The 19,991-nt window shown below is 41.4% G+C and overlaps 1 protein-coding gene across 2 annotated transcripts in view; it reads left to right on the forward strand.

The window, feature by feature from the left end:
- Window positions 1-15,713, forward strand: part of LOC145996492 (15-hydroxyprostaglandin dehydrogenase [NAD(+)]-like) — a 51,409-nt gene extending 35,696 nt beyond the window's left edge. For both annotated transcript variants that reach the window (XM_083132992.1, XM_083132993.1), the window contains exons 5-7: window positions 1,317-1,490; window positions 13,371-13,531; window positions 15,537-15,713. In XM_083132992.1, coding sequence (XP_082989118.1) covers window positions 1,317-1,490; window positions 13,371-13,531; window positions 15,537-15,669 — 468 coding nt within the window. In that variant the 3' untranslated portion in view covers window positions 15,670-15,713. The remainder of the gene's footprint in view (window positions 1-1,316; window positions 1,491-13,370; window positions 13,532-15,536) is intronic.
- The last annotated feature ends 4,278 nt before the right edge of the window (window positions 15,714-19,991 follow it).

Raw genomic sequence — 19,991 nt, forward strand, 5'->3', positions numbered from 1 at the left:
TTCCGTCACCGCAGCATGCTAATTTCTTCAGTGCGTATTCCGTGAAGATGCGATATGTGGTTGCATCTATACTGAAAAATAAAAGTTTTTTTCTGTGGTTCATAGCGTTGCATTGAGATTTCGACGAGCAAACTACCACCTAGGTATAATGGTCGCATTTCCAGTTGGCGGCTGGGAACCAACGAATCAGCGATCAGTCGAATTCTCTTCGACTGACATCGGCCATTTTCGTGTAACAAAGCACCCGAACGTTGCTGGCGGGGCGAAACAAATAAGCGTTGGGTACACCCCATGTTGCCAAACGTACTGTAAAACGAAGGAGAGAGATTGTTGATCAGCGCCGTTACTGGATAAAAGTTGTACAGTAGTGCACAAAGCACGGATAATTAGTACACAAAACACCCAAACACTGTACAAACAATTAGGCCAAGCGAGTGATAACCATCTGGAAGATAAATTATGAATAGCTACGCCTCCCAATAGACGATTCTGGGTCTCTGGCTCGATCCCAACGCAGTATTAACATTGCGTTACGTGGTGGAGGTTACGCAGGCAACTCGGCAGTGTCAGCACACACAAGGACGAACACGGGACAACACGACCCCACAGAGGGTTATCCTGGCCGTGGTGCCAGGCGCCAGAACCTCGTTGGCCTGCAAGAGACGGCTCCCGGCGCGCACTACGCGGAAACGAGGTTGGCTTTTCGATCCCTTACGAGAAGCTCACCCGTTTCACACCAACAGCTTCTATAAACCCAAAAAATCTAATGTGTTCCGTTACAGGACCGGAAACTTCTATCTCGCACAATTTGAATTCGGTCCAAGTTGTGTATTGTTTCATTTCAATATGGAACTTGGACCGTAATTAAAATGATCTGGAAAAAATGGGTTCCCGGACCGAATTGAAATACTTTGAACATAAAAAAAAGGTTCTTTACGGTCCAGAACCCATATACGCTTGCTTATCTTCTCACCTGGACCGGAATTGGATTAAAATTCCGGGACCTTTAACAACTCTGCTACAAATATAAAGAAAAATAGATGAAACCCCTTTTACCAAATCAGTGGCGGCGATTGGGTTCCAAAACTGGAGGGAGGAGCAAGGACAGTTAATTTCCCTTGGTACATAAGGTTTAGCAAAGTGCAAGGGCAAAAGTTGGGAGGGGGGGCAGTTGCCCCTCCTAATCGCCGCAACTCCGTGCAATATAATGAGATCTATAAGAACTACTATTATTTGCATAAATTATGTCTAAGATTATGTTGTACAATCAGTAATACACCAACTTCACGCTGAATTTCTAATTTATCTTATTCCAGCAAGGGACTGTGCGTGGTACGTTCCTAGCCATGGATCTCATGAGCAAGAAAAATGGCGGGAAAGGTGGGATTATCGTCAACAATTCGTCCATATGCGGCTTTCAGATCTTTCGAGGAGCGCCTGTCTACGTAGGCACTAAGCATTTCCAAGTAGGATTCAGTCGATCCATTGGGGTAAGTTGACTGAAAATAATTTCGTGGTAACGGGAATTTGATGATAGTCTACAAAATGTAGTGTGGAAGGAATGCTGGAAAGTCCATAAAGTCCTGCAAGAAAACTAAAACTCTATAACTTTTTAGCTGTTGCGTTTAACAATACACATTTTTTGGGTGAGAAGGGTGGAAGTTTAAAGTTTTGTTCTGGCCACACTGCTCAGTGACGCTTGCACTGGTAATCACGTGATCATGTGACTTAAGATGGCGTCCATCCAGGAAAAGGCACAGTGTGTTCTGTGGTTTGCAGAGTTAAAATCTTGTGTTACAGTGCAGAGAAAGTTCCAGACAACATATGGAAAACCACCCCCAGCAAATTCAAGTATCAAGAGATGGTATGAAAAGTTCAAGGCAACGGGAAGTGTGTCAGATTTGCCACGCAGTGGAAGGCCAGGATCGAGTGACGATGTGATTCAGTCAGTGATTTTTCTTAGAGGATGACACGGTAAATGGCAACAACTATCTGAACATGCTACAAACATTCCTTGTGCCAGAACTTAATAGGTTAGGCATCATCAATGACGTCCACATGCAACAAGATGGGGCGCCGCCGCATTTTGCCCTTGAAGTTCGGCAGTTTCTTAACGAACAATTTCAAGGTAGATGGATTGGCCGAAGAGGGCCCACACCTTGGCCTGCAAGATCACCAGACTTGCAACCTTGCGATTATTGGTTGTGGGGACATGTAAAGACCAAGGTGTATTCACAGAAACCAGCTAATCTGGATGACCTAAAAGAAAAAAAATAAGAGATGTGATTCTGAATATCCCAGGAGAACACCGTCAGCACGCAATTCTTGGTTTCACAAAAAGACTGCAACAGTGTTTGGACGTGAATGGTGCACAATTGGAGGTTTGGCGATGAACCTAACAAGCAGGAAATAAACTTTGAACCTTGCTGTAAGTACACACAAAATATCTTGTTAAACTTGATAGTTTTCAAGTTATAGAGTTTTAGCCCCTAGGAATTTTAATGTGTGTGTGATTGTTAATTTATTGATATTTCCTGGGGAGTTTTAAAGTGTGTGTCTCGGATGAAGACAGAAATGGATATTATTAATTTTAGAGGTATTGTTATAATGATTGTGTTTGTGTTGTGATAAAGTCAAATGGATAATGAAAGATCCAACAAAAGATCAAGGGACAGTCCCTCCACTCCCACACCCAAGAGGCGAGCACCAGAGAATGGGGACCAAATAATAATGGAAGAACAAGCAGGTATAGGTAATCAGCATAGAGAAATCGCTAACATGTTTAGATTCCACGTTAATGAGCTGCAAGCAGGTATCGCTCGGGAGAAGTTGACGATACCCACCAAAACTTTGATGACCGAGTTAGTGAGCAAGCTCTTGGCAGAGTATGAAGACCTGAGAACCAGTCTCGAGGTTGCCCAGGCCGTCAATGAAGAATTGAGAAAGGATAAGCAAATGTTGCAGGATGAGTTAAAAGGTAGACAATATTCCTCAAATTCACACGAGAGCCAGTCGAGCAGTAGTCAGTCCTATGCAGATACATTGAAGAAGGACTGCACAGTACCTGATGTTCCCAGGCCTTCTAGAGCCTCTAAACCGACGTTATTCATTAGGGCGAAGGACAAAACTCCTCGAGATATAAGGCAAGATATTACTTCAAGTATAAGACCTGCTCAGGATAAGATTCGCATCACTAGTATGAGACCCGTCAAAGACCTACTTATAGTTGAGCTAGCAACAAAAAATGAGTTGGAGCGGATGCTCGAGAATCAAAATCTTCACTCGAAAGGCTTAAAGATGGAAACAACTAAAAAGAGAAACCCGTTAATTATCTTATACGAGGTTCCCAAATCCTATGAAGACCAAGAATTACTCGACGAGTTGTATACAATGAACTTCGAAGAAACAATGTCCAAAGAAGAAATGGAGAATAATTTAAGTATCCGTTTTAGGACTGGCAGGCAAAGGGAAACTTCTTCTCATGTTGTTATAGAGGTTTCTCCGGCCATGAGGAATTTGATAATTGGTTGGAATCAGCTCTATCTCCATTTTCAAGTGGTAAATATTAAGGACTATATATCTGTTCCAAGGTGCTACAACTGCCACGATCTTGGCCATATCAAGAAACATTGCGGCAAAGAACAGACCTGTGGTAAATGCGATGGAGCCCATCCCGAAGAACGGTGTCCGACTGTCAACGTACGTATTTGTATACCCTGCAAGAACAGATCCAGAAACTGTATTAGGAATAACTGCCCAACATATCAAGAGTTGTATGACAGAGCCATCTCAAAGATTAATTATGGGTAGTTCTACCAAAACTGATCTAAGTACAACTATTGGAAATCTAAGCATTATTCAAATAAATGCTCAGGGCTCTCAATTGGCCACTCAAGAAGTGGTCAACTATATAAATACCAAAAATGTTGATATAGCACTTATCCAAGAACCTTATACTAAAAAGGGTAAAGCAGTAAGTGTGCCTAAGAAAATGAGGACATATGCCGTTTCAGACAATCCAAAAGTTCTAACTATTGTCTCAAACTCTAATTTACAAGTATTCTGGCACCTCAATTACTCAACCCCTCACTGTATAGTTGTGGAAATAACGTTGGGGACTGAGAGATGGGTACTGGCAAATTTATATTGTCAGTATAAAGATCCCATTAAACCTTACCTGGACATCTTGGATAAGACTGTCACGGACCTATCAAGCAACAACTTATTGGTAGCGATGGATTCCAACGCAAAGTCCAGACTCTGGTATAGCAAAATCCTGGATGATCGTGGACAAGAACTAGAGGATTTTATAGCAAGCAAAAACTTAAGTGTGATAAATCGCAGGTCGGAGTTTCCTACTTATTCCAATAATAGAGGAGGGACTTCAAATATCGATGTTACTACTACAAATCACCGAGGGAGGATGTCTGTTGTCAATTGGAAGGTAGAAGACAACCAAACGGTTAGTGATCACAATCTGATTAGTTATAATATCCAACTTATGAAAAGACACACACTTAATAATGACTACATCAAGAGAATCTGGAGTAGCAGAGATCAAGACCTTCTGAGGTCACTGGTCACGAATCAGCTTCAGCTAAATCCTATGAGTAAAGGAAGACTGGCTGAGGATATTGCAAAAACTATTACAAATGCTATTACATCAGCAATTCGATCAATTCCCAAATCCACCAAAAGCTCACCCAAGCATGAGTGGCCCCAGTATATATTGACACGTAGGAGTGTCACCCGTCGATTGAGAAAGCGCTACCAAAAGGCTGCCACAGAAAGAGACAGGTTGTTCCTTTTGGAAAAATATCGGAATTCCAAGCACATCTACTCTTCCCTTATTGAACAGTACAAAGTGAAATCATGGTCAAGGTTCGTTCAGCAGGAGATTGAAAGAAATCCTTGGGGGAAACCATACAGAATGGCCTCGCAGAGGAGCAGGCAAAGGTTTGCTCCCGTCCCAATGAAGAAAAGTGAAACTACTTATACTAAGACTTGGGACGAAGCCGTTTCCTACTTGATGGAAAAGTTACTTCCGTTGGATGATCCTCTTCAAGACACTCCAGAACAGCGGATCATCAGAGCGAATGCAAATAATAACTACAACAATCAACTGATGGTAATACCCTTCGCTCAAGAGGAGATTGCACTTATTATCGATAGATTGAGAAATAGGAGTGCCCCTGGTCCTGACGGCATTTCAAATGAAGTCATCAAGATTTTGAAGAACAACTTACTTGGTGACCTTCAGCTACTTTATAATCAGTGTTTACTCCAGGGGATCTTTCCCAATACGTGGAAATTGGCCAGACTTGTGCTCTTTTTAAAGGATGCTAAAAGGGACCCAGTTCTCGTCAAGTCATACAGGCCGATATGTTTATTGGACACCCTGGGTAAAGTTTTTGAGAGACTTATTGCCAAACGCTTAAACGAGAGATTAATCCTTAGCAACAACTCTGAACGGCAGTATGGCTTCCAGAAGGGACGCTCCACTGAGGATGCAATCAATATGGTGACACAGATTGTACAACAAGATCTCAGGAAATATGTCCTTGCTATAACTATTGATATAAGTGGAGCGTTCGACAACGTCTGGTGGCCGTACTTGCTTGGAGAACTTCAAAAGCTTCACATACCAATGGCTTTATATAACGTTATAAAGGATTACTTAAGCAATAGGAGTGTCCAATACACATGGGGTACAGCCAGTATAAATAGAAATATCAATAAAGGCTGCCCGCAAGGTTCCGTATTGGGACCCATACTTTGGAATATCACGATGGAGCCAATTCTGGTGGAGCTCATGCACATGACTGACGTAACTGATGTAGTTGCATACGCCGATGACCTACTAATTATCTTCAGTGCCGACAATCGTAGAGACCTTGAAACGAAGACGAATAATGTTATGTTAAGGCTTGAAGAATGGTCATCGAAAAGTAAGCTAACAATAGCTACCGAAAAAACCCATCAGATATTGTTAAAAGGTAAACTACAGAGATCTCCAGTAATAAAGCTTGGAAATTGTTCTATTCGAGCTGCCTCGGAAGTCAAGTACTTAGGAATATTAATCGAGACACAACTGTGTTTTCGCTCTCACATAGTTAATGTCTTGACGAAAGCAAAAACCACTATGCATAACATTATGAGCATGGGTAATTTGGCGTACCGGCTGCCTTTTGACACAGCAATGCTATATTACAGAGCGGTGTTCGTGCCGACAGTATGTTATGCATCCTCTACCTGGGCAATGATGACCCTCAACCAATATGTGAAAGTCAAGTTACGGGCAGCACAGAGGAATATCTTCCTGAGAATACTGGGCGCCTTTCGGACGTCCGCTACAGCTGCTGTAATAGCAATTGCCGGTGTTCTTCCACTCGATTTCGAGGTTCAGAGATATGCAGCCAGATACTGGCTGAGGAAAGGGCAGCATAATAAGATCGTAGCCCTTCTTGGTCAAAACCTCAACACATTTCAGGACATCGATCAACACTTAGAAAATGCCTGGAAGATGGAATGGGAACAGCATCCCGGTTCCCGACGTACCAAAGGATTTCTGCCGTTGGCGAAGATAAGACCTAAAAACTCCTTCTTCCGACCATCAAAGGGTATTACTCATTTCATTACAGGGCATGGCCCTTACGGTTCCTATTTAAAGAGGTTCGGATTAAGATCTGATGATAAGTGTCAGAAATGTGGAGTAATAGATACACCGGAACACGCCCTTTTAACTTGCGAGAAATTTGACGACGTCCGAATTCGGCGTCTGAGGACCAATTTAAGAAGAGGCTCATTCCAGCAGATGGCGAGCTGCCAGCAGACCTTCAATATCGTCAACAAGCTTGCGGATATAATATCAAGCTATGAGCATTTCGAGTATAGAAGATCAGACCCCACAGAAAGAGATACCAGTCCTGGCTCTACTATACGTGGAACTGTCGCAGTTCAGGATGTACTTAGGAGATCAACTCGGGTACTGAGATCAGCCATTACTGTGACCACTGAGGAAGATCATCAGCAAGAAGAGATCAGGTACTACGAGACAGGACAACTTCCCTTAATAGAGGACGTTTCTTCGTAATTTCCATTAGAGGAAAACAGTCGGAAGAATTCGAAGCAGATTCGTAGTGCAGACCTGATTCCAACACTAGAGCGGATGTTGTGGTCTTCATTAAAGGGCACTCCAGTTTTCTACGGGCCCTATTGGACCCTGAATTATTATTCTCTATATTTTATGTATTATATATTATTTTATATTTACCATTTGGATCTTATTCTATATTAAACCTATGCATGCTTCTCGAAAACTTCTCTAGATTCTCAAACTCTAATTTCAAACATCTCGGTTTTATCTTAGGTACCGACATTTATATTACTCGCTTATCTTCTTATTCAAACTGGTGTAGAAGCGGAGATTCCCAGAACCTAGTTAACCACTCCAAAGTATATCCTTCACTCCGGGACACGAAGAATGCCGCACTCAGCAGAAGCACCAACGACAAACGATAGCTGAGTGAGAGGGTATAAGAAGTGAGAGTGGCGAGTGGTGGCGGAGGTTCGCACCTTCGTGTCCCCTTAAAAACAAAATATAGAGTTTTAGTTTTTTGCAGGACTTTATGGACTCCCTGTATGTTGAGCTTGATGGTTTCTTTAAAGTCCACTTTATGCACAGAAAGGCTAATCGGAACTGGACCTACAGTTTAAAGTGGAATCCGAACCACCTTGTTCCTTCACCAGGCATCGAACCCGCGACTCCTTGATTACAAGGCGACGACGCTACCACTGCGCCATCGGGGAGACCCCACTGGAAATATATATTTTTAAACAGTAATGACGCAAGATAATTTTTACAAGGGTATCACAATCACATTGCCAGATGAAAGGGTACAGGAAAATCAACATATTTATTTATTTATTTTATTTATCGCTTGTTTTGGATGGCGAAGTTAAGGCACAAGCCTTTTCTTCCACTTAACCATCTCTATTTTACATTTTATAAATTGATTTTTATAGCGAACTGTTTCTGTTAAAACCAAAAACCTTAAGATACCAAATAATGAAATATATAAACACTAAGAACCTTAACATACCAAAAAAAGAAAAAACCAAAGAAAAATACGCAAAAAACATAAAAAATAAAAACAGAAAAATACATACACACTAAGAAAATTTAAAAAAATACACGTAAAACATAAACACATAATCAACAAACATACTCAAATTACAGAAAAAGTCGGTGGGTGTTGGTCCTACAAGTTTACACGAAGGTTTGATTTTATTTCCCTGTTTTCAGTACTGGTAAGATGACTCCAGAAGATGAATTCTTAATTTTGATTTGAATTGGCCGAGAGAAGAAGAGTTTCTTATGTCATTAGGGAGGTCGTTCCGTTGAGGAATTTGCATAAAACGTTGTGGGAGGGGATGGCCAGCAGAGAGTTGTCTCTCGAACGGGTGGCAAAGGTGTGTGCTGAGCTTAGGGGTTGAAATCGAGAAAGTAGGTAGGACGGCTCTCGTGAGTTTACTATTTTGTAGAGCGCTGTAAGAGCGTGGAAGCGGCGGCGAGTGGAAAGGTCGAACCAACCTAGGTCCTTGAAAACCGGGGTCAGGTGGTCAAAAAATTTGATATTATAAATATTGCGCACATATGCATTTTGTACTCGCTGTAGACGTCTTGCTAGTTCACAGTTGAGGTCAATGTACGTCAAGTATATATCTTCACAAGTTATTTTTTTAAAGTTCACTTCATGCACAGAAAGCCTAATCGGGTCTGGACCTACAGTTCAAAAATGGATCCGAACAACTATGTGCATCCAGCAGGTATCGAACCCGGGACCACATGATTACGCGGCGACAATGTTACCATCGGGAGGCGTATTTAATACATTATTCTGTACGTGGCAATAATGACATTATTTTATAATAATTTTTTTTTCTAAAAAGTAGGAGCTTTTCTGGGAGCAAGACCCACTCTGCCCCCCCCTTTATGTCGTTACGGCTTTATAAGTGTTATAATTCATATCCTACTTCCCCGTATGTACGATCATGTCAGAGGGCAGTTGGATCATTCTATGTGAAATCAACAAGGTCCTCAGCCTTATTAATTTGAAATTTGGCAGACTGAAATGGTCACCTATTACACGGGTATAAAATGTGCGATCTCGACCCATTTCTCACCATCTTGTTAATTTTAAATTGCAATATTTCGACAATCAGGTCCCTTATACAGTATAGTGATTCAGACGCGTTGGAAAAGTCTTCAAGAGCTCATTCACACGAGATATGTCATTCCCATGTCGGGGGATTTTTTTTTTTTTTTTTTTTTTTGAAGATGGTGTAATAAAAATTTTGGTACCCCTTTTTTTCTCGAAAAAGGATCTTTTAATTATTTTCCAAAAATCATGTGCCTTTATACGCTATTACTCAATAACCACACAAGGGCCTTCCCGATGGCGCAGCGGTTGCGTCGCCGCCTTGTAATCAAGGTGTCCCGGGTTTGATACCCGGTGGAGGCACATAGTGGTTCGGATCCCACTTTAAACTGTAGGTCCAGTCCCGATTAGCCTTACTGTGCATAAAGTGGACTTAAAACCTCAACTCAATGAACACACAACATTTTGAAATGCCAAGGCGATCGGGAGTTACGTTAGATTTAGTTTAGTTTAGGTTAGGTTAGGCTAGAGTAGGTTGCATATTTTGAAGGATATATCCTTATCATTCAAAAGTAAAAGTGTAACAAAAGTGATAATTAAATGTAAACCCAATATTGTTGCAATTAACCTACACGAATCTGATAGTTACACTTTTACTTCTTAGAAGTACAGGGTGATTCACAAGTCAAGTCGCATAGGATAACGCAGTTATTAGTGCAGATAGCGAAAAATAGAAAGTTGTTCGAAACATGTGGGTTTGAATCTAAAATGTTTGAATTTTCAACGTGTCATGCGCCGTTTTGAACATTGCACTTCCATTAAGTTCGTTACATCCAAGCATGAATCAGAATGTAATAAAGTAACTTGAATTCAAAACGCCTGATTGTTCATTTGGACACCCTATAGAGTTCCCAAGTAACCAAACGTGGTTGGCCCACCATTGGGCCAACCGTACTGAAAATGGTAACGGTAATTTTGGCCGTGGTTCCAACGTTGGTCCAACACGTGGTTTTTACGTTGGGCCAAGGTATGGTTTTACGTTGGCCCAACGTACTGAAAACTAAAGAATGGATATGTTTGTGTTCTGATATATACATAATTTATTGTGAGGCCAAATGTAAACAATAGTACACATTATTTATGAAAAAAAAAACACACACACCACTTTCTCATTCACATGGTATCATTGTTTGCAAGGCACCATACCATACCTTCAAGTGATAGCACAAAAACTTTCTAAAGTTTACTTAGTTTACCACCTTTCAGGAATTTAGTCTGCACATAACATTGTTTAACCATCTGCGACGTGCCACCACTCGTAACTCCAGGGTATGGAGATCCGACTTGACAACACACCGCTTCTTGCTCCGGCTGGTCAGTTGGAAGCACCAGTTCTCACCCAGGGATCGGGATTAAGACGATCCACCCTTCCTCCAGGAAGGAAACCACCGAATTGCGACACGTGACAGTAAATAGAATTCAAATACTTTATAATTAAAATGTCCAAAATCTTTAATCACGAATCGCACGCGTACATACTGATTCGCACAAGTTAAAATTATAATTTGTTGGGTCATGCACGCTCGCAGGCAGTGATAAGCAACTTATTTAACACGAGAGTCCGCGCACCACCTTCACAGTTACCAGGCTGTCCCAGAAGTCCTGCACCAACAGCACACTGAGCTCCACAAGGTGAAGTTTGCGAGGGTAGGTGGAGACACCGGTGAAAGGCTGCTGGCAAGCATAGAGGACAGGTTGGTGGGATCAAGTGAAGGCACGCACTGCATGTGTAGCGAGTGTTCCCGTGAAGTTAAAGTGGGCACGATGAGTGAGGACCAAATTGCACTTCGTGCAGTGCTACGTTTTTATGGAAAAAACGACTAACAGCAAAGGTGGCAGCGGAGGAAATTTGTCCTGTGGAGAACGAAGAAATGGTGAATCGATCGACAGATTCCAGTTGGTTTAAAAAATTCGCTTCAGGTGATCTACGTCTCGCGGACAAGCCCCGTGCGGGACGACCTCCGATAGACATTGACGAGTCTCTGCAGGATTCTGTGAATGCTACACCAGCATCCAGCACACGTGTGTTAGCAAGAGTGGTTGGGGCATCCAAATCGACTGTAAACCGTCGCTTGCATGACATGGATTACACCAATAAACGGCCCCGACAAAGTCCGCACGAGCTGACAGAGGTGTAGGCCCAGCGCAGAGTTTCAATTTGCCAGACATGGCTACAAAACCCGCGTGATCTTAGATTTTGGAGGAGAATTGTGACAGGAGACGAGAAGTGGGTGTTTCTGAAAACCCCTGATACACGTAAATAGTGGGTGAGAAGAGGACAGGAGGCCATCGCCCATGTGAAACAGGACAGATTTGGGAAAAAGCTCATGCTGTGTGTGTGGTGGAATATTGACGGGATTGTCCATTATGAGTTTGTTCCAACACGTCGTGCTGTAACAGGTGAACTGTATTCTGAACAATTACGCCGAGTGTATGCCATTCTGAACGAGAAATACCTGGCTTAACGAGTAGGAAGAGGTTACTGCTGCAAATTGACAATGCTCCGAGTCACGGGTCTCGAAGAGTGACCAACACCTGGCTGAGCTTGACGGGTTTGAGTTGTTACTTCATCCAGCCTATAGTCCGTATGTTGCACCATCGGATTACGGTTTGCTTCGCTCTCTCTCACATTTCCTGTGTGGTCGGCAGTTCAATTTATATGATGAGGTAAATTCTGCCTGTCGTGAGTTTTTCAATCCTAAACCTGCCACCTGGTATCGCCATGAGATTGAACTGTTGTCGCAGAGGTGGGTGAAGGTAATCGAACATGAAGACCTGTACTTTGCTGAATAAAGTCTGTCTTTGTTTCTGATATTCTGCGTTTCATTTCCCCCCTTGTATGGTGCAGGACTTCTAGGACAGCCTGGTAATAGCAAGACCTCAACTGCCAACCTCACGCGAGGCGCAGCATAACAGATTGTTCTATCTTGCAATAATACAAACTCATAACATAAAATAACACAAGAAAAACTGATAATTTATATAACAGATCAATGTTAATTAGCGATAGTAAGTTAAAGGTCAGGTTGGCAACAATTAAAAATGCCAACGTGGACGTTTTTACATTGCCATAAACACGTAGCGTGGTTCCCCCACTCCTAACATAAACAGCCAATAGGAAAACGATATTTTATTGAAAACGAGGGAGAAATACTTTGCTATAATATTAAAATATTAAACTATATAGAAATAACTAAACTGATTTTACCAAATAATTCAAATTTGCACTTGCACATAAAAAATGATTAAATAAAGATTTAGTTTATAACGAAGACAAATTACTTCAATCTTGTACATTGTTGAACAAAAATCGATATTAAGAAGAAATGTATTTAACTTGTGCTTAAACAACAAAATTTGCGTGAAAGATAGAAATAATCCTAACAATTTTGGATTTGAAAAACAATGAAAACGTTGCATATATTAGCTATTTGGGATAATTAATAGCCTATAAATTCTGAATAAATGTTGCAAAAATACGCGAATAATATTATAACATAAGATAAAACGTAAATATATACATAAATTATGAAAACAATTAAGTATGAATGATTTAATCCAAGTTCTTAACTTGAAAGTATACGAATAAGATAAATGCCAATATACGACTGAAATTTGCCTAACATGGCGGTCGTTACACACCTTCACAAGAATACCTGTAAGATGTTCTTTCTGCTGCAGCTAAACAGACAAACAATAAGCAATTCCGAACACATCTTTCAGCCATGGCAGCTAACAAAGGACTGATGAGTGACTGCAAGTTAAAAATAGTTTCAATTTATTTCAATATATTTCCAGTATGTGCTGTGACTGAAATATTCGAAAAGGAACACTGTTACATGTCGCTTATTTTACATTCTATCATTTACAGCATACTGCTGAAAGTTGCCTTAGCATGGGAAAGTTGTTTTTAAAACTGATTTTGACTCACTTTTCCATGGTTGGGCAAATATTGGCAACCACTGTTGGCCCAACGTGAGACCAATGTCAATTTGCCAACCAACGTAAACCCAAACTTTCCCACGTAAAAACTGACGTTGGCCCAACGGTGGTGGTTACTTGGATTGGCTCTATTCGTTTCTGCCATTGATACACATTACCACCTCATAGTCATTTCATACTTAGAATTTATTTCCCGTTAATTTCCAGGACGAGTGGCATTATAAGCAGACCGGGGTAAGGGTGTGTGTCATGTGTCCTGGATTCACAGACACTATTTTGGCCACAGGTTCTCACAGTCATAAGATATACTCGCAACTGGGAGAAAATGAAGACGAAGATGACGAATGTGCTGGCCTTCCCTTTCAATCGTAAGTAGAAAATATTCGCTCTCAACTTCCACACATTTTAAGAATAGCTCATCCTTTGCCTGCCTTGATATTGCATATACTTTGTACGATGTTTTAAGCAGGCTTCTTCGAGCCTTTCCGGTGATTTTCGTGTTTGGGAGGTGTCTTTATCAGCAGTGATGCACCACAACAGACAACTGAGCACGATTTGTGTCCAAACAAAGTTGTCACGTGGTTTTGTCGTGCTCTCTAGCATAGGAATCTCCATCGCAAGGGGTAGCTTTAAGTACTGTGACAGCAGTTACAAAACAAAATTGAGATGTGTTTCGTACATCCATGCAAAGATGAGATTTCGGAGAATACGTCGATATACAGAGTGTCCCACAAAGGGGTTTACACTATTTGAATGTTAATAACAGAGAAAGTATTACAGATAACCTGATGGAACTTGTATCTGGATCTGTCATGATTAGTGCTTGTTGTCATTCATTTGTTTTTCTTTCATTTCAGTTCAGTTGCAAGTAGTGACAAGTAATTGACAAGATGGCTGGGAACCTTTCCGTTGAGCAACGGAAGTGGATTTTAAAGTGTTTTTGGAAATGTGAGAACATGAAAGAAGCGCATTATCATTTAATGATAATTCTTCTTACTTCCCCCGGGCAAATTGGCCCCTTCCTGTCACTTTTGCCCGGTGAAATTTGTCCCCCTGTCAGGCTGTCAAATTTGGGCAGTCACAAGGGAAAAAGCTATGGAGTTTTCTTTTTTGTTGTTTTTTTTACTACTCGGCGGTTTTGACTGCATACTCACTTTTCACCGGAATCAAAATTTGCCTACAATTCCATCTGGAAACTTCATAAATTTAGCCAGATTCCTTACTTCATGTCACGCTGTGTAATTTAAAAATATGAAAACATTTATACACTGTGCGAATTAAACTTTTTTGTTTTTAGTGTGTGTGGGGTGAGGGGGGGCGGGGGATGCCCACTGAATGGCGTTATTTGTGATTTTATTTTGGGTGTAGGTTTTTTTTTACGTATGCAAAATGTATAACTATTGCCTTGCGGTTCAAAGTAAGAACATTGGTTCCAACCTACGTCATTAAATCTTATGATAACATTTAGTGTGATTTAGGAACATTATATTTACATTCTGAGAAAACCCTAACTCGTACACAAAAAGAGCTATCGAACTATACTGATCAGTTGAATTTTCTTGGACTGAGATCAGGCATTTTCGAGTCACAAGGTACCGAACGTTGTTCGCGGGACGAAACAAATGAGCTTTGGGTCCACCACATGTTGCCAAACGTACCGTAAGGCGAGAAAGAGTCTTGTCGGGCAACGGTATTGCCAGCACCAGAAATCAGCGGGGGTTGATGGTACAACTGCACACGCGGTCCTGAACGTTGAAGTTTCCGGAAGGACCACCCACAGATCGGAATACAGGCTGACACACAGTCATATAAAGACAAGTGGCAAAAACAGAAGTACGCTTGGCAACGTTGCTTCGGGAGAGAGATGTGATCCCTTCAGCTTTTACTTCGCAACTGAGTTTGTTGGTACCCTTCGGACCACACACCCACGAAAATGATTGGGGGGACAGGACGCGCCAGAAATAGCCATCAAGGTCAAACGCCAGTTGGAGCTGCGACCAGTAATATAGTAGCACCGAAAACTTGATCAAATTTCCATTGCTAAGTTCAAACAATGTCCATCCAACTACAAATTTATTGAGAACACTTTAATACATGTTCGATGAAGTTGGTCAGTTGCAAAATTATGTCATCCTTTAATACAGAAGGCAGTTATGGTTCTTATAGTTAAGAAATGGTATACTTTATGGTTTGAGTTCCATTTTCTTTGAAGGGGATAAAATAATTTTCTTTTTGTGGGGGTATATTTTTATTTGTGGGGGAATTCCCCAGCATCCCCCCGATAATTAGCACACTGCTTTCAGAATTAATATTTTTCATTTCTCTAGTGATAACTTTAGAAATATTAGCCAATGGTCGTTTCTCTGTTTACAGAGTTGAATCTACAGCAAGGTGCTTGATGCATATCATCAGATTCGCCCCAAGTGGAAGCTGCTGGGTTTGTGAAGCAGGAGAATTCTACAAAGTGATTATACCAGATCGACGCACCTACAGAGACTCCAAGTAAAATATTCAAGCGAAAATTCTACCTGATATGTTGTTCGAATTCTCATTGGTTCAACTTTAAAACTTCTTTATAAATAGAGTTTTAACTTATTTGAATAATAAATAATTTTGGGAGAAAGTTCCTTTTACTTGATAACAATTCTACTTTCAGTATTATGCCAGTTTACGTAAAGCGTGGACAAGTGTACAGTGGGTCGCATAAGTATTGCTTGGTGAATTGTCCACGGCTACATTCAATAATTTTTCTCATGCATCCTAGTACCTTTTAGGGATTTTATTTTTACGTATGGTGATACAGAAGTTATTACAAGCTTGTTTGATATTTTGCTTCATTTCTTGAAGTTCTCAGTGCGTCAGACAAAAAGAATAAACATGGTGATAAACAATTTGCTTAGTAATTCTTATGCATCTCACTATATCTTACAACCTGCCTAGCATGCCTATCAAGTGGAGATTGCACAGGCCATCATGAGAATTCACAAGAACAAGCATGACACGTGGATCGAATATTTTTCGTTGAAAAACTTATGGATGGTATCCCCCCTCTCCCAGCTAGCAAAATTTTCACAAAGCATCATTTCAGTTGTCTGATTGTCGTCATGTTTAACCATATGAGCATCCCCCCCCCACAACTAACCCCATGGCTCGATGAAGCATACCCCCAAGAACATTCTCCCCTTCGAGTGCTGATGTATACAAAGATAATAAAAGTTATTGGTATGTTAGCCTCATCCCACTCTATCTCTTAAGAAAAAAGTCTGAAAGACAGGTTGAAACAACATAGGGATGATGTTCGACTTAAGAGAGAGAGAAATGCAATATTTAAACACACGAGAGAAACAGGACATGACATAAAGTGGGATGAGGCTAAGCAGATAGGAAGGGAGAAGAGAACGCTAGTGAGAAAATGGAAGGAAGCCAAGGAAATAGAGAAGAAAGGTGAAGAAGACACAATGAACTGGAATGGGGGACTGAAGTTAAACAAAGAATGGAAGAAGATGTTAGAAAGAGTGAGTAGATAGTAAATATGCCTTTGAGCACAGCTTTGATTTCTTGACCAAACGACCACAAAAAGTTGAAAAACTCACTTTCTCTCCCTGTTCCGCGCCTTATTTATTGCGCTGACGATGTTTCACGGGCGCAGAAAAGCAGTGATGAGTGAAAGATGAGCTCTCATCCTCTCATCCTCTCATCTTCTCATCTTCTCATCTTCTCATCTTCTCATCCTCCAAAATGTTTGTAGATCGTGACCTTTGTAAACCTCTCTCTCGAGAACGATGTGCCACACACACACACACACACACACACACACACACACACACATACACACATACACACATACACTCACTTTCTCTCCACGTTCCGTGCCTCATTTATTACGCTGGCGATGTTTCAGGGCGCAGAAAAGCAGTGATGAGTGAAAGATGAGCTCTCATCTTCTCATCTTCTTATTCTCTTATTTTTGAAGGACCAAATGTTTGTAGATCGTGACCTTTGTAAACCTCTCTCTCGGGAACGATGTGGCACACACATACACACGCGCGCGCGTGTATCATTTTCTCTCCCTGTTCCGCGCCTCATTTATTGCGCTGACGATGTTTCACGGGCGCAGAAAAGCAGTGATGAGTGAAAGATGAGCTCTCATCCTCTCATCCTCTCATCCTCTTATTCTTGAAGGATGAATGCACCTTATTGTAATTTTCCAAATCCCGGTCAAAATGTTTGTATATCGCGACCTTCGTAAACCTCTCTTTTTCGGGAACAATGTGGTGCACACACATAACACGCATGGGGTGGAACTGTCAACGGGGTTCATTGCCATCCGCTTCCGCAGTGGACGACTCCACCCTCGGCAACCACAAAGGGCAACAAACTCCCCGAACCTAATTATCTCGCATCCGCTTCTGCCCGAAGCGAATCTGTAAGAGGATGCGAGGAAAAAAATGATCGAATACCATGATAAACACGCATGAGGTGGAAGTGTCAACGGGGTTCATTGCCATCCCCTTCCGCAGTGGACGACTCCACCCTCGGCAACCACAAACGGCAACAAACTCCCCGATCGAATACCATGATAAACACGCATGAGGTGGAAGTGTCAACGGCGTTCATTGCTAGGACATTGACTATAGCCCTCATTGTGTTTTCACCAAGGGGGTCGCGGTTCCTATATAACGCACCAGTTTCTCTTTTTGTACATCATTATCATAGTGAACCTCAATCGTGGCAGTTTAGTATTCTTAATTGTTTGTCTGATAGTATACATATATATCATCGTGGAAGTTTTAGTGAGCTACAAGTTTTATTTTGAAGTCTCTCTATTTTTCTTGAAAGGTGAACGTCAATTGTGGCAGTTCAGTATTTCTTAATTTGTTTGTCTGGCAGTATACATATATATCATCGTGGAAGTTTTAGTGAGCTACAAGTTTTTGAAGTCTCTCTATCTCTCTTGAAAGGTAAGTTTTTTTTCATGATATATATATATATTTATTTTGTTTTGCGTCTGACACACACACACACATATTCAGAGGAATCATAAAAATTGACACACACACCTCCTACAACAGTGTGTGCACTGTTCGCGTCTAATATATATATGTACTTGTGGAAGGAAAAAAAAATGTTTAACATTTTTCAACTTTTTTTTCCTTCTGTTTCAGTGCGCTTTCCCCTACCACCACCACCATCACCACAACCCCCCAAAAAATTTCTCTGTATATATATATATAAATAACAGAGGGAAAAAATGGAATCGCAACCAGGTCCCTCCGGTCTTTGCGGGAAAGTGGCATGTCGCAACTGTGGAATATTAATTTCTAAACCTAACATTGCTAGGCATTTGAAAAAATGTCGTCTACTGGATCATGATGTCGTAGTCCCGCCGGCAAAGAAATCTCGCATTGATGGGCATGAAGGCGGTGCTTTGAATAAAAGTGCACGCATCATGACCTATAAATCTGGAAGTGAAAAGTGTGACTCGAGCATCTTCCTGGACAAAGTGAAATCGCGGGTAGTTGATCAATTACGTGATTGCCTCGTCAATGTTGCAATTAAAATTCATCTCGTCTTGACCCTGCTGTATGAGAAAGTTGTCTCGTCCGAGTCAAGCACTTTTAGTTTTTACGTAGGGTGCGAATGCTTACACGATGACAATAACGAGGATCTGGAGGAAATTGTGACACGGCTATTCGAGCACTTGGGAGAAAAAGAAGAAGACTTTGAAGGTAGAGGAAGTGGGTGGACTCTTTGCGGTGAGAATCACGCGTTAGAACTTCGAGTCTGCAATTTCAAACCATTACGCAGCGCTCAAAAAAACAAGCAAAAAAAAAAGCAAAATGCAGTGTTGAACATACAAAGTAACGATGCGAAGAGTTTCCTGTGGTCTGTCATCGCCGCATTACACCCAGCAAATAATAACCCCCAACGCCTGTCCAATTACAGAGGATATGAGGGAAGATACGAGAATATGATGAGAGGAATTTCCTATCCTGTGCCTCTGAATAAGATCAATCAATTTGAAAAAAACTATAGAGAGGAAAAAAGAGAAGATATCAATATTTCTGTGTTTGGGGTTGACGATTGCGACAACATTCGTGTGTTAAGACCTGCTAGAAGCCGGAATAATGTAATTCGACTCTTGCTTGTAGATGGCCGTTACAGTTTGATACGGAATTTCTCACGATTAGTAGGAAGACAGATCACCAAGGATCACGATAAGATCGAAATTTGCGATCGATGCTTGAGAATTTTTCGCGAGGGAAAGAAGATGAAAAAACAGCACAAGTGTTTTGGCTCCGTGAATGCAGAACCCGAAGATGTCATGCCGGAACCCGGAACCAAGATGAAATTTCAGAAACACCAGGCTCTTCTCCACCATCCCGCTGTCCTTTATGCCGACTTTGAAAGCTTCCAAGTTCCCATGACGTCTTGCGACCCTGATCCCTCTACCTCAAGCACAATCCAAATTTTTCACCACGAGCCTTGCAGTTTCTCCATCTACGGAGAAAAATTGAATGATGTCATCCTGTATTGCGGACCCGATGCGGCAAAACATTTTGTTAAGAAGATGGCGGAATGCGCGAGAGAACTTGCACCCAGCCTGAAAGGCTCTTACGTTTCTCCACCTGCTCTCACGACGGAACAACAACGGGGACATGACGCGGCAACAAGATGCGCGGAGTGTAACCAGGCTTTCACCGCCGAAAATTACAAGGTCGTCCACCATGACCACCAGAATGGATTATTTCTGAGCACCATCTGTAATTTGTGCAATCTCAAGATTAAGGAGTCGCATTTTGTTGCCGTGTTTCTGCACTACACGGA

The sequence above is a fragment of the Lepisma saccharinum genome, chromosome 12 (assembly GCF_977018435.1).
Source record: "Lepisma saccharinum chromosome 12, izLepSacc3.1, whole genome shotgun sequence".
Classification (NCBI taxonomy): Eukaryota; Metazoa; Arthropoda; class Insecta; order Zygentoma; family Lepismatidae; genus Lepisma; species Lepisma saccharinum.